Raw genomic sequence first — 15,073 nt, forward strand, 5'->3', positions numbered from 1 at the left:
ATTTCCATTAAATAATGTCACTTTTATTCACAAAATTATATTTCCTAAGTTTACTACAAATAATATGCTTCTCAAACTTTTCCCCATAACGATACTTTGTATAGCATCCCTTTCCCCTGTCGATAGCTGGCTTCACATTTATAAATAATTGTTTGTAATTATTACACTTTTGTTAAAATACAATTTCTAGGAGGCAAATCCATCTTATTCATTACTATATGCCCAAATGTTAATAATAGCTGGCACTTAGCAAGTATTTTATTAAATTTTTATTGCATGAGGGACTTCCTGAAATTACCTGCAATGGCCCCTGGTCAATATTTATCTCCTAAAGATACAAGCATAGTCCAAAGCTGTCTCTTAACAATCAGAAAATATCTTTGAAGGCATCAGTTTTATTTACTTTCAAAAATTCATTTGACTTTTTAATCCTTAGACATTACATGTGTGTATTTTTAATATGTGCCATTCTCAAGAAAAATTGATACATTGGGGATATGCATCATAGTTTTAAGGATACAGCTATTGTGTGTAAGTATGTATAGTGTATGGGTTTTGGAATTAGAACTAATCAAATTCTTGCCTTGATTTTTAGCAAATATCTTAAACTTGAGTCATCATCTGAAAAATGTGTTTAAGAATACTTACCTTGAAGGATTTTGTTGCTGTTTTTAGGAAAGTAAAATGAAAATGTACTTAAAATAGTTGGCATGCATAATATATACTTAAATAACTTCTTTTCTCCCTCTTACTAGAAACTTCTAGTTTCCCTTCTAAGAATGTCAATATATACATGATTCTTTGTTTTAAGTATTAGATAGTCGATAACTGTGAACTAAGAATGAAATGTTCTCAATCTTTGAGGCAGGATTATGGCTATTTATCTGGGGAGCAGAATTCTTTTATTGAATGTAGTTAACACCTCATAGATTAAATTTTTCTAGGCAATATTTTTAACCAGTACCAACAATGTCCACAGAGAAAAATTAAATTGAATTAATTTTTATTACTACTTGTTTAAGAAAAGTTTACTTAAACAAGTAAGGATTTATAGAATCCTTAAACAAGTTGTCTTAAACAAGTAAGAATTTATAGAATCTTTGCTTTATTGCACTGGATAGAAACTAGAAACGCAGTTACATGGATGTAGTGCAGTTTCTGGGAAATCAGCGATGGTGCTCCAGAATACATGAAGATTCTCAGTGACTGTTGCAAGGAATCACAAAAGAGATCTTTGGTCCAAAGAAGACATCTCTGAAAGAAAATATAACATCAATTAAATCTAGCTAAAAGCTATTCATCTTTTCTGGGTTAAAAATAGACAGTGATTTCCAGGATTTCAGATATGACTATTCTTTTTAGGTGACTAAAGTACAAAGAGAATGAGTGAGAGGATTTGCCACAGGAGCAACAAAGACCAAGAAGGTAATCAATTCTATTTTTCCTCTATTTGCTATCAATAGTATGTTCTTATTTCTTTATAAAGAAAAGATTAGGTAATTTCAAAACCTTATAATCATACCAAAATTTTTATTCCTCTGATGTGAGTGGGATGGACCATGAGTTTACATCTAAAGGTAAGACACAGAATATTAAAAATTTCTTAGAAAGTCAATAAATAAATTTCTAGCTTTTCATAGGGAAAGAAGAAATGTTAAGCTACTCTTGTTGGAAAATCATATAAGGTAATGTATAAAAATGCAGGGAATAATATAAAAGTATATATAGGTGTAAGGTAGTATAATTATGGCTCATTAGAAATATACTTAGTATATAATGTACACATGATAACTATTGTTAGCACTGCTGTATACTATATTTGAAATTTGATAAAGGAGTAAATTCTAAAAGTTCTCATTACAGGAAAAAATAAAACATTTTGTTAACTATACTTCTGAGGTAATGGATGTTAACTATAACTAAACTTATTGTGGTAATCATTTTTCTATATATATCTATCAAATCACTATGCCAGATACCTTAAACTTAAACAGTGCTGCATGTCAATTATATTTCAATAAAAATAAAAAATAGGATAGCAAATAAAATTTGTGTCTACAGAGAAAAAGGGAAATGTACTTAGCAAGGTCAATTTGTAGCTGCTAGGAAAAGGGTAACAGTATCAGATAGAAATTACTTTTATATTAATTTGATAATTGAACAGATAATTACAATTTGGTGACAGAGACAGAGAAAGAGACAGAGAGAGGGACAGATAAAGACAGATAGGAAGGAAGAGAAATGAGAAGCATCAATTCTTCGTTGCGGCACCTTAGTTGTTCATTGATTGCTTTCTCATATGTGCCTTGACCACGGGGCTACAGTGAACCGAGTGACCCTTGCTCAAGCCAGCGACCTTGGGTTCAAGCTGGTGAGCTGTGCTCAAATTAGATGAGCCCACGCTCAAGCCGGCAACCTTGGGATTTTGAACCTGGGTCCTCTGCATCTCAGTCTGACACTCTATCCATCCACTGTGCCACCACCTGGTCAGGCTACAAAATTATATCATGAAATAAATGTAAGTACATTTTTGTAAATTGGATTCAAATCCAAGTACAAAAAAGCAAACATGCTATTTTAATATTAGATGATGTTTCATTTATATGGCATGGGAAAAATTAAGTCATTGTGGAATCAGTTTATTGAAGTTCTTGGTATCAACATCTAGTGCCGTTATTCTACATCTTTATCATGCATCAGAATCACCTAGAAAGCTTGTTAAACCATAATTACTATGCTTTGCCTCCAGTGTTCCTGCTTTAGTGGGTCTGATCTGGGGCCCAAGAATGGATATTTTTAACAAGAACTCGGGTGTTATTGAAGCTGCTCTTCAGAGAACCACACATTAAGAACCAACTAGCTTGATAGAAAAAATGTCTGGTCCAAATCAGAAGACCTGGGTCCTACTGTCAGTAATGTTATATCTGCCCTTTCTACCTTACAGGTTTCTTAGAAAAATGAAAATATAATAATGTTAAAAGTAATTTCAAACAGCTAATTTAAGTATAAAATAGTCAAGATTATAGCATTTGAAAAATTCCTCCATAACCAAGGGAAGATGGTTTTAAAATCAAGAGCTAGAAATATTTATTGACTTATCTACTATTATATTATACTTAAAATATACCTAGTCAGTGAAAAATCTTTATTTAGTTTATTTCTGGTTAACTCATATTTATACAGCTAGAAATTTTTTTCTTTGACCATTACCAAACTTTTCTGTCCAGTTAATTACTTGATCCTATTTGCTAAAAATCTTTTATTAATAGAACTAATAAAAACTTTTATTAGTTTTCAAATTGGTTTGCTTTAAAATATCAACCTTGAAGTTGACTGCTGCTACTGGTAGATTTATTTATTAATTATTATTATTTGTGGTAAAATCTGATACGAAATTTAGATTTTTATAGATTGGAAGGTTATTAAATTTTTAGATTTTATTTTATTAAAATCTGCCAAATTCTGTTTCTTAAATGAAAATATTTAGTTCCAAACATAATGGTGATGATTCTAGAAAGTAGCTGAGATTTGAGCAGCATTTTACTATAAAGGGTGATAATTTTCAGCAAGTTCATTATAAAGGTGTCAAAAAACAATCATTATATATACGTTTAATAGCAATACATTTCATGATTATATTTTCTTACTTTGGGCAGCAGAGCAATTCGCTGAAGTTGCAGTAACAGATCATCTCACATTCCTTTCCATCCCAGAAATGATCCTGGATGTTTACATCAATCTTGGTCAGGTCAGCTACTCCTTCTGGAAGGCTGTGACAGTTACGATCTTTTAGTATCTTTCTGTAGCAAGAGAGGCGATTTGCAGGCATGGTTTGGACTCCTAGCAGCAAAGTTAGCCCAATGGTGACAAGTACTATAAATTTCATTTTGGCTTTTGATCCTGAAATAGAAGAAAAAACAAAATATGTCAGTGTTTTGTTTTTTTTCTTAGAGATGAAATTTGTCTGAACATAAAGTTTTTCGCATTCTCATAAACTACTGGGTTGAAAGAACAGGAGTTAATCATTTCTACTCTCTTCTTTGTGTTTCTCAAAGTGTAGTTTAAGGACCAGCTACAATAAAAATCACTTGGAATATTTATTAAAAATTAAATGTCTCAGCTCCACAAAGAAATATTGAATGAGAAATGCAGGATGAGAAGAGGTGGCGGCAAGGCTCAGAATCTGCATTTTAAGTATACAAAGTAATATTTTTTTGTATATTCAGTAGAGAATTGCTTTTTAAGGTGATAAAACTCTGATGAATTTCTAGGACAAATAATATCATCAGGTACAATGATTCTTGATTGTGCATATCTTAACAACATTCTCAAACAACTTGAGTCCTACCCTGATAAAAACAAAAAGCCCATTTATCTTCACATTGATGATGATATTCTATAAATATATTTATAGTCCAATTAAGTTTTAATTTTTAACATTTTTTTCAATTAAGTTTTTAAATCTTACAAAATTATATTTGGGACTCTTTTTTTGGCAAATTTTTCGTGATATTGTGAACTTTTATTCTTATATAGATTATTTCTTTAAAGCTTCAGTTGAAAACAGAAACGTGAATTCCCCCTGATAAACATGTAGCTTATTCTTAAACACCTACCATGATGTGGAACTCATTACTGACTAACTCAACATATTCCACTGATATAGTTCTGTTTCCTTTACTATAAAATATTTTTCTTTTGCTACTACCCACCAGTTTTAGTTTGAACTTTTTGGGGTTGTGCCAAACAAGTCTAATTCCCCTTCCAGGAGATAACTCTTTAAGTACAGTATTTGCATACAACTGTGGAATATTCACCATCTATATAATCAAGCTTCTCTGGCTTCAATATTAGACATGAAAAGAATGGAGGCTATTTTAGTTAAGGAAGACTAGAAGATAGTGGAGGACCCAGAATCAGAATCCACAGCGTTTCAGTTTTCATCTTGTTGACAAGAGCCAAAGTATCTTTTCTACTGTGTAGTATTAAAAAAAAAGGGGGGAAGACATGTTTTATTGTACTTTGTTGAAAGGCAATTTTAGTATGAAGTTTTCAATGATTAGATACATCTACCAAGGCAGTAGACTAGGGGAAATTGTAGGGCTCACCTCACTTGATTCCCATCTCTCAGGAACCAGTGTGTTTTGGCAAAGGTTGTTTCACGTATTTTGTCAGGTTTTTTTTTTTTGTTGTTTCAGGGGAGTGGATAAACCTGGTTCTTACTACTCCATTTTGGGCAGAAGCAAAGTTTTCTATGTTACTCTTACTATTTGGAGAAATATGAAGGACAAATACCCTAATCTTATGGATTCTGAAAATGAACCATATGGTACATATGGTACTCTAGTAATTTTGGTACTTGAGTCAAACTCTGAACGGTGTTTCTCCCTTCTTCTACTCCTTTTCCCAAATTAAATTATGATTCCTCTGATTTCCATTTTTTGAATCAGGTAAGTAGCTATTGGGTCCCAAAGTATAACAAATAAGACCCCTATGGTTTGAGTGAGGAGCCATTCAGGTTGCCCTTCATACTTCTGGAATAATTCTTGTGTATTTTGTTCTAGATGATATAGACTATGGAAATATAGCCTGAAATCATTCTCTTATCTTCAGATACTTCAAATCTTCATATACCTCTTCAGGTGACTTAGAATCTCTTTGCCCATACCAAGACCAAATTGTCATGGATAGTCAGGAGAAAAGCAGCTAATCTTGGGAAAGTAAGGGACTCATGAGAATAGCACTGATGTAGGAATCATTGATAAAATGATTAAGTAATTATGTGAGAGAGAGAAAATTAGGAACAAGCTAGTTTAATTCGGTTCAACTTGGCAAACTGTTTTTCGGTGTTTCTTTATGCCATGCACTATCCTAAGTACTAGGAATACCAACAGAATTAAGGAAAACATGAATCAACAACTAAACCTATTCTCTTCCAATAACTCCAGTTTCTTTAAGCTAAAGCTAAAGTAATTGCAGTGGCCTCCATATGCAATTTGGCTCCCCATAACTTACCATATTTCCTCATGTATAAGATGCACCTTAATTTTGGGGCCCGAAATTTGAAAAAAAATGTATCACATAAAGTTAACTGAACTCAAATTTTATTCATTGTAAAATTTATACAACTCCTTATCACTGTCAAAACTCCCATCCATTAGCTTGTCTTCATCTGTGTCTGATGATGAATCACTGTCTTCATATAGTGCCTTGTCCTCAGTTCTATCTATGGCATTTGAAATGCCACACTTCTTAAATGACTTGACACTGATCTCAATCTTGATACTATCCCAGGATCTTTTCATCCAGATACAAATTTCTCTTATAGTTGGTTTCTTCACTCTTCCTGCTGATGTCAAATTGTCCCCAGAAGACTTCATCCATTGGTTCCATTCATCTCTCATGGCAGCTTTGAAGGGTTTGTTAATGTTGACATCAAGTGGTTGCAGCTGGGATGTCAAACCTCCAGGTATGACAGTAAATTTTGTTTTTTGCTCTGCAGCAATCTTCTTTGTGTTTTTTGTTATGTGTGCCCTGACTGATCAAGCACTAATAGAGCAGGTTTGCATAAGAGCCCACCTGGTCTTCTTCTCCAAACTTTCTCAAACCAGATCTTCATCCCATTCTGATCCATCCAACCCTTGTCATGAACTTGGACAATCACTCCTTGAGGAATGTCTTCTTTTGGCATTGTTTTGTCCTTGAAATCAGCATAGGAGACAGCTTGGTTCCATTGGCACAACAAGCTAGAACAACTGTATAATGGCTCTTTTCATGTCCACTTGTCTTCACAGTTACACTTTTTACCCCCTTCTTATCAATAGTCTGTTACTTGGGACATCAAATTGAAGGGGGACTTCATCTGTATTTGCAATCTGTCCCAACTCAAACTGATGTGTCTTCTGACACTGAATGACAAAACAATGAAATTTAAGGACTTTCTGCTCACAGCTTTCAGGCATCTTTTGAGCAAGGCTGGTACATGTACGCATACTTAGTCCATTCTGTTTCATGAACCTGAAGCACCAATTGTGTCCTCCTTTGAAATCAGTAACTTTTTGCCTCATGCTGAACCATCTTTGTGGACACAGGAATTCCAATTGCCCTTTGCTCTTCAATCCATTTTGCTGACTTGCCTCTCATGACCTTTTTCTGCTGTGGCGTTTACAGTAGGGTTTTCTTCTTCCTGTAGTCAATCTCAAGTTGATTTCTCAGTTGGAGAAGGACCAAACTTATGTTCAGCAGCATGATTTCCATTCACTTTTGCAAGCTGGATCACTTTTTACTTGAATTCAGCACTGTACGAAAATCTTTTCCAAGCCATTTCTGGGTAGAATGTGACAAAACGTAATCTACCATAATACACAGGTAAAGGTGCAAAACAATAAGCGCCAAGACAACAAACGTGAAAAAGCAGGAAATGCAAGTACAGTGGTACCTTAAAATATGCATTTAATTTGTTCTGTAACTGAGCTTGTAAGTCAATCAACTCATATCAAATTGCCAATACTGGACCCGTGCGCCAACGCGCCAACTAGCAGCAGTTTACTGAATCATGACTCGTATCTCAGAATTTCACTCAGATCTCAAACAAAAATACAGACCGAGTGGCAGCTCGTATCTTAAAAATTCATATGTTGATCTGTTTGTATCTCAAGGTACCACTGTAAAATAATCTACAACCACTGTATATGCTGCACGCAGTTTTTAGACCTCAACATTTTCAGAACAGTGCGTCTTAAACATGGGGAAATACTGGTATCTGAATTAATTTACTCTTCCCCTTGGTCATTCCGTTCTAGCTATTCCTCAAAAATACCAGACACATACTTGCCTTAGCACCTTTGCATCGACTGTTTCCTCGGCTTTGAAAGCTCTTCCGCATGTGTAACTGCCTCACCCTCTTCAAATCTTGGCTCACTTTATTCTTCAATAAGACCTACCCAACTATCCTTCTTAAACTTATGTCTTTGATATTTTTAAATCTAGCCTTTTTTTTTATTATGGAGCACAATATTCTTATTTTTGGTAACCTACCTTAATTTTGTCCATTTTTGATATCTGTTGGGTATTTTATTTGCATATTATATTTCCTGCCTATAGGCCCTGACTGGTTGGCTCAGTGGTAGAGCATTGGCTTAGCATATGGATGTCCCAGGTTCGATTCCTGGTCAGGGCACACAGAAGAAGTGCTCATCTGCTTCTCTATCCCTACCCCTCTTGCTTCTCTCTCTCTCTCTCTCTCTCTCTCTCTCTCTCTCTCTCTCTGCAGTCATGTCTTGATTGGAGCGAGTTGACCCTGGACACTGAGGATGGCTCCATGACCTCCACCTCAGGTACTAAGAAGAGCTTACTTGCTGAGCAACAGAGCAGTTCCCCAAATGGGCAGAGCATCGCCCCCTAGTGGGCTTGCCAGATGGATCTGGTCAGGGTGCTTACTGGAGTCTTTCTCTGCCTCCCTTCACTGAATTATATATATAGTTTTTCCCCCCTACATATAGTGGTAGTTTGTTCTGAGCTCATTTCCTGACTGTTAACTGCTGAAGCTTCTTTCTAATTAGAGCCAGAAACCTGATTAGATATTTTATTATTATTATTATTATTATTATTATTATTATTTTTAGTGAGAGAGACAGAGAGAGGGCCAAACAGGCAGGAAGGGAGAGAGATGAGAAGCATCACTTCTTCGTTGCAGCACCTTAGTTGTTCATTGATTGCTTTCTCATATGTGCCTTGATGGGGGGGGGGCTACAGCAAAGCAAGTAACCCCTTGCTCAAGCCAGTGACCTTGGACTCAGCCAGCGACCTTGGACGTCAAGCCAGTGACCTTTGGGCTCAAGCCAGTGACCATTGGGTCATGTCTAGGATCCCATGCTTAAGCCGATGACCTTGGGGTTTTAAACATGGCTCCTCTGCATCCCAGTCCGACGCTCTATCCACTATGCCACTGCCTGGTCAGGCTGGATATTTTTTTAAGAAAAAATTGTTTTTCTCAATAAAAGGAATTATACTCAGTGTAAAGCATGGAATATACAGAAAAGACATAGATAGAATTAAATTCAACTAGGGTTTCACTGTAGAGATAACTGTTGTTAACATTTTGAGGGGTTTTTTTGGGGGGGTATGCAAAGATGAGAAGGATAAATTGAGATGACCAGGTGCATGATACCAAAAAACGGTAACATTTATGGATGAGGTGGAAGATAAATCAGATAGAGGGGCCTGACCAGGTGGTGGCGCAGTGGATAGAGCATCGGACTGGGATGCAGAAGGACCCAGGTTCGAGACCCCGAGGTCGCCAGCTTGAGCGCGGGCTCATCTGGCTTGAGCAAAGAGCTCACCAGCTTGGACCCAAGGTCGCTGGCTCCAGCAGGGGGTTACTCGGTCTGCTGAAGGCCCACGGTCAAGGCACATGTGAGAAAGCAATCAATGAACAACTAAGACGTCGCAACGCGCAACGAGAAACTGATGATTGATGCTTCTCATCTCTCTCCATTCCTGTCTGTCTGTCCCTGTCTATCTCTGCCTCTGTAAAAAAAAAAAAAAAAAAAATCAGATAGAGGGATTATAAACCAGTGAAGAGGACTGATTAAGACCATACAGGCTCATAAGGTAATAAGTAAAGGAGGAAAGGTAAGAGAATAGATGCCAAGGCGTGTTTGGACAAACTTATCTGAAAAGGTTGATTTTTACTGAGGTTAATTCTTCAGAGTGTCTCCATTACACTCTGCTACAGAAAATCAGGTGGATTCAAAATCATATACTAGCACTCTCTGACAATTTTTACAGTCCTTTGTCTGATATACATGGGTCACCATATTTAACATTGCTAAAATATGGCATTACCATATAAGAAATGGGATACCTAGTTACATTTGAATTTCAGATAAACAATGGATAATTTTAGTATAAATATACCCCAAATACTATCTAGTTTCTACCCCTTGAGTTAATTTTGATAATTACATTTTGTTAGAAAATAGTCCATACTACCCATTTTAAAAATATTGCAATAAAGATGTATAATTTTCTTATAATCAAAAGGAAATATTTCTTCCTTCTATATGCTGCCCTCTCTGTGAGAAATGATTTCTATTTGGCTGGCTTGGTCTAGATTTTCAGATTTCTCTATTTAAATGTAATTTCTTCAAAGGTTTTTCCTGACTACCAATCTGAAGTTGTTTCAACCTGACTCTTTTCAATAATGTCTCCTTCTTGTCCTTAATGATATTTATCACAATTTGAATTATATATTTGTGAGTTTACTCATTTTATATCTATCATTCCCACAGAAAGCTTAACCAGGACAGTCTATTTATATTTGCCACCCCATACCTAATGGCTAATACAATACTTGGCCCATCTTTGTAGTATTAATAAATGCTTCTCTGAAAACCCATATTTAATCTTGAGCCAGAGCCAACAGAGATTACATGGTAGCTAAAAGACTGTGAACTTCTTAGACTAATCCTCAGGTCTTCCTTCCATTTATGCTCCACACAGATCATTTATTATTGCAGAGCTAGTAGGCAGACACACCTGTCATCTCTGCATTCCTAAACCTGTGTCTTTGCCTTGTTGCTCCCCCTAACCTCTTTCCTTTACATTAATTTCTGACCAAACTGTTTATTAAGGACAAACCTCAAATTCATCTCTCTTAGGAAGCCTTCCCAGATCCAGCTCATACCATTCTAACATCTCCCTTGTTCTATGTTCCCATAACACAGTTCTGTACTATAGTAACTGTGAATTTGACTTAATAATGCCTTGCCATTGTCAGCATTTTTCATAAGCTAGTTAATCATATGGAAAATATCACTACAGTTGGGAATGAGAAATTTACCAATAGCCATTGGCCATTTAGTGAATTGGACATTTTATAAATTTACCTATAATCTTGAAGGAAGATCTGTAACTGTCATAAAGGACCTTATAGGACATGATAAGGGCTTTAGATTTTATTGAGTATATTGGGAAACCATTGGAAGAGTTTGATAGAATAGTAACATAATCTGATTTATGTCTTTTAAAAAAATTTTTTTTGGCCCTGGCCAGTTGGCTCAGTGGTAGAGCATCGGCCAGCATGTGGAAGTCTTGGGTTCAATTCCCAGCCAGGGCACACAGTAGAAGTGCCCATCTGCTTCTCCACCCTTCTCCCTCTCCTTTCTATCTCTCTCTCCCCTTCCCGCAACCAAGGCTCCATTGGAGCAAAGTTGGCCTGGGTGCTGAGAATGGCTGCATGGCCTCCATCTCAGGCACTGGAATGGCACATTTTGCAATGAGCAACGTTTCAGATGGGCAGAGCATCACCCCCTGGTGGGCTTGCCAGGTGAATCCCAGTCAGGCACATGCAGGAGTTTGTCTCTCTGCCTCCCCGCTTCTCACTTCAGAAAAAAAAATAAAAATAAATAATAAAAATCTTTTTTTTTAACTCTACAAAGATGTGTTGTGGTAGGACAAGATTAGAAGTAGAAGAAAAGAAGCTATTTGCAAAAGTTGATACAAGAGGCAAAGTAAAAAGGATGACTTAAATTTTTTTACCTAAATGTTACTAGCACTTATTGAGCTGAGAAAGAATTAGATGAAGTCAATATTGTGAAAATTCAAGAGTAAATTTTTGGACAAGTTACGTTTGAGATGCCTACTAGACTTCTAAGTGAAGACGTTGAGTAGACAGTTGAATATGTGTTTGATGATCAGGGCTAGAAATACAAATTTGAGAGTCATCAGGCTATTTATGGATAGTATTTATAGCTATAGGACTGGCAAAGTATTGAGTATAGATTCAGAAGAGATGAGGCAAAGGAATGAGGCTAGGGCCAGCCAACATTCAGAGGACTGGAGGAGAAGATGCCAGCATCATAAAGGCAAGGACTATAACTTCTACTTCTTTTTTTTTTTTTTTTTTGGCTCAGAGCGCCTGCATCAATGCTAGGCTCACAGTAAGTATTCAAAAAACATGCACTGAAGGAATGAAAAATAAATTGCAGGAAAAGTAAGTGGGTATGCTGCCATACCACACACCTCTTCTGACTATGTCCATGCCAGAGCATAAAACAGTGTTTCTGTCACAGTCTCAGTCACATACTATGAAGGAAAGTTCCACATCTGGCAAGCACTTTTGGCAGTTTTTTTTTAAACACTTTAGAAATTACATGTTTGAACTGAAGTCTTCTCTTCTTCCTTCACTTAAGTGCAGATAAATAGCTTTAACTCTTATTTAGCGAGTGGAACAATGTCTGAACCAGTATGTTCCTGTGGTGCATTGGTTGTTTTTTTCATTAGAAGACACCAACCCTAATCCTTGGCAATCCATCAAGACCATATATTGTCAAGTTCCAACAAGATAAAATGACTTTGGCAAGTTTGGAGCAAATTGCTCTATATTTTTTTCTTTTTCAGTTGAAGTACATTCACTGAAAATTCTTACTGGAGTACATCCAAATTACAAAAGGAAACAAAGCTAAAAGCTATATAGCTGAAGGAATAAGCAAGAGATCCTCAAATAATTATCTATTTTTCAAACTCAATTTATGTAATATTGTTTCTAAAGTAGGATACTCATTCATATCCCAATGTTTAATAGATTGGCATAATATTAATGGAATAATATTTAAAAGATCAATGTAGAGCATACAGGATTTTAGTCAAAATGTTTACAATTAAGCAGTAAATCATTGCCACCATCATATAGGTAGAGAATTGCAAATCTTGATTGTGTGAGGGTATTTGATACCAGTAAGCTTTTGAATGGTTGGAGTTAAATGGAGACTTAAAAGGAAAAAATATCCCATTTAATGGCCAAAACTAACAGGGCTATGTAGTTTAAGTGTTGAGACATTTATGGCGCAATGCTCATATAGGCAGATGATGTCAGTTCTGGGAACTGGTATTAAAAAAAAGTGGAATGAAGCAGAGTTGATGAATTAGACAGAAAGGGCAGTCCATTTTCAGATTTCTTTCAAAACACAACAAGAGAGAAGCAAAAGCTGCAAAAGCAAATAAAAATTATAGCCCAGAACCTGACATTTAAAATATTAAAATTATAGTTGGAAGAGATTAAAATTGGTGTCCAGTCTGGAGAATGAAAATAACTTATTTTTTAAATTTTCTTTCCTATCGTTATAGAAAAGGTTTGTGTTAGAATGACTGAGTCCTGCCATGAAACTTCTCAAAGTGTGTAAAAGGAATCAAAGTGGTTATAGAAAGTGGATAAGCCTTTCAAACATCATTAAGACAGGCATGACCTGCCCAAATATCCAAAAGACATCCAACAGTGAGACTCCAAAGTCTGTATCCTCCCCGAAGGTGATCTGCCTCAGGCTTCACAGAATGCTAGAAGATGGTATTCATATTCCGTTTTGCATCATTCTGATTGTTTTGCTGGTTACAAAAGATCATCATGGAGAAAAGGACCAGTATTTGGAGAACTTTTCATAGACTACGTAACTAAGTTAAGGAATTTTGAAGAGAAATTTTTATAAACCCCAAAGGGAAAGAGGGTTCCCTTTATCTTAGCAGTACAGACACTGTGTTGTGTTCTGTGGTGGGGATCCAAGGATGAACTCAATGAATTCCCTCTTTGTGTCGCACATTTATGCCAGTTTCTTTTTAGGAATCAGGATTTTTAAAAAGCAAAAATATATTTGCTTTCTTAGACCTTGCAGTTCATGTTGAGTAGGTAATATAGAGATGTAACTACTGCATTAAAAAAAAAAACTTATATACTTCATCATCCTCACATTAGTTCTGAGAGGTGGCATAATAAGGTCCTGTTTCACGGACCAGATTCAGAATAGATATGTGCATTAATAGGAAATAATAGAGAGGAAACTGCCTCTTTTAAACCTATGATTAAATGACTTTCACAGTTAAGGAATGTACCTTTTCTATTCTCTTAATCTGATTGTTTATATTTATCCCAAGAAGCATTTTTTTAAGTACATACATCATCTCTTTAGAGGGTCTCTCTCTGTCTCTCTGTCTTTCTCTGACTCAACACATAAACTGATTTCTGCTCTAATCTCTAGCAGTAGTCTGGAGAAGAATAAATGACACAAAATAATTTTTAAGAAAAAAAAATTACATACCTTTTCTTCTTTTCTTTTGGTCTTCTTGGCAGAGGAATCTTAAAATGCTCCAACTCACTGGCTGAGTTTGGGCAGAAGGAGAAAAGAGGAGGTGCTGGAAGGAGGTTCTTTATAAATGAACCTTTGTCTGCCTTGTCTCTCTCCTGGATTGACAGACTTGCTGCTCCAGCCAAGACTCGCGGGGAGGGGAGGGGAAGACTCGGCTGCAAGAACTGCCTCCCTTGGGTTCTTACAAACCAGACGAGGATGAACTAAACAGCTTCTTTACAGAGTGAAATAACGAGTGTATACAAGAACATCAGACAGGCAGACTTGGAGCAATAAAATATAAAACCTGAGGGATTTAAAAAGAACACAGAGTGATTTTTACCTTAAGAGAAATGTGTGTGCATGTGCGCACGCATGTATGTATGAGAGAGAGACAGAGAGCTAGGAAGACAGGGATAGGGGGAAAAGGAGGTGGAGAAGGAATGGCTAATATGATTTAGGAAAATACTGAGAGCTTCTTCTCTTTCATAGTTTCTTTGTGTTTTGTCACCAAGTTTTCCTCACCATCTAGATCCCTATTATAGCATTTTTGTTTAAAGATATATTCCAACTCTCACTACCAGCCAGTGGAAAGCAAAAAATAAAATGACTTAAAAAGATATCTAATCTGTGTCTTAGAAATAAAGGCACAAAAGGATTTTACTCTGTGTCAAGCAAACTTTATTGGAATTGTAGCATCTGTTAACTGTCCTTCAGTTTTGGGGGGGGGGTTAGTTCAATTGGCATATTGTTGCTGGAGTTGGAAATCTTATAATAGAACAGGAATTATCTAGACAGAAAATGGAGGAAATGTCATTCTAGGTTATATTAACAAAGGCATGAAGGTGAAGGACAATGTAAAAAGTTTGGGGATTACAGGTAGTTTTGTGTCCTGGAACTAGAGTTGGTAGAAGAATAGATTAGCGGGATAGAGAGAGACAAGTTAATGAAGTACC

At 36.0% G+C, this 15,073-nt stretch overlaps 1 protein-coding gene across 1 annotated transcript; it reads right to left on the minus strand.

Moving 5' to 3' along the window:
* Positions 1 to 1,016: 1,016 nt before the first annotated feature.
* Positions 1,017 to 14,216, minus strand: SCRG1 (stimulator of chondrogenesis 1). Its single transcript, XM_066360936.1, has 3 exons — positions 14,091 to 14,216; positions 3,648 to 3,900; positions 1,017 to 1,254 (listed from the first exon to the last, which is right to left on the minus strand). The coding sequence occupies exons 2-3, from the start codon at positions 3,884 to 3,886 to the stop codon at positions 1,200 to 1,202; spliced, it is 294 nt and encodes a 97-aa protein (XP_066217033.1). The 5' UTR covers positions 3,887 to 3,900; positions 14,091 to 14,216; the 3' UTR covers positions 1,017 to 1,199.
* Positions 14,217 to 15,073: the final 857 nt, after the last annotated feature.

Source organism: Saccopteryx leptura, chromosome 1 (genome assembly GCF_036850995.1).
Source record: "Saccopteryx leptura isolate mSacLep1 chromosome 1, mSacLep1_pri_phased_curated, whole genome shotgun sequence".
NCBI classification, from domain to species: Eukaryota; Metazoa; Chordata; class Mammalia; order Chiroptera; family Emballonuridae; genus Saccopteryx; species Saccopteryx leptura.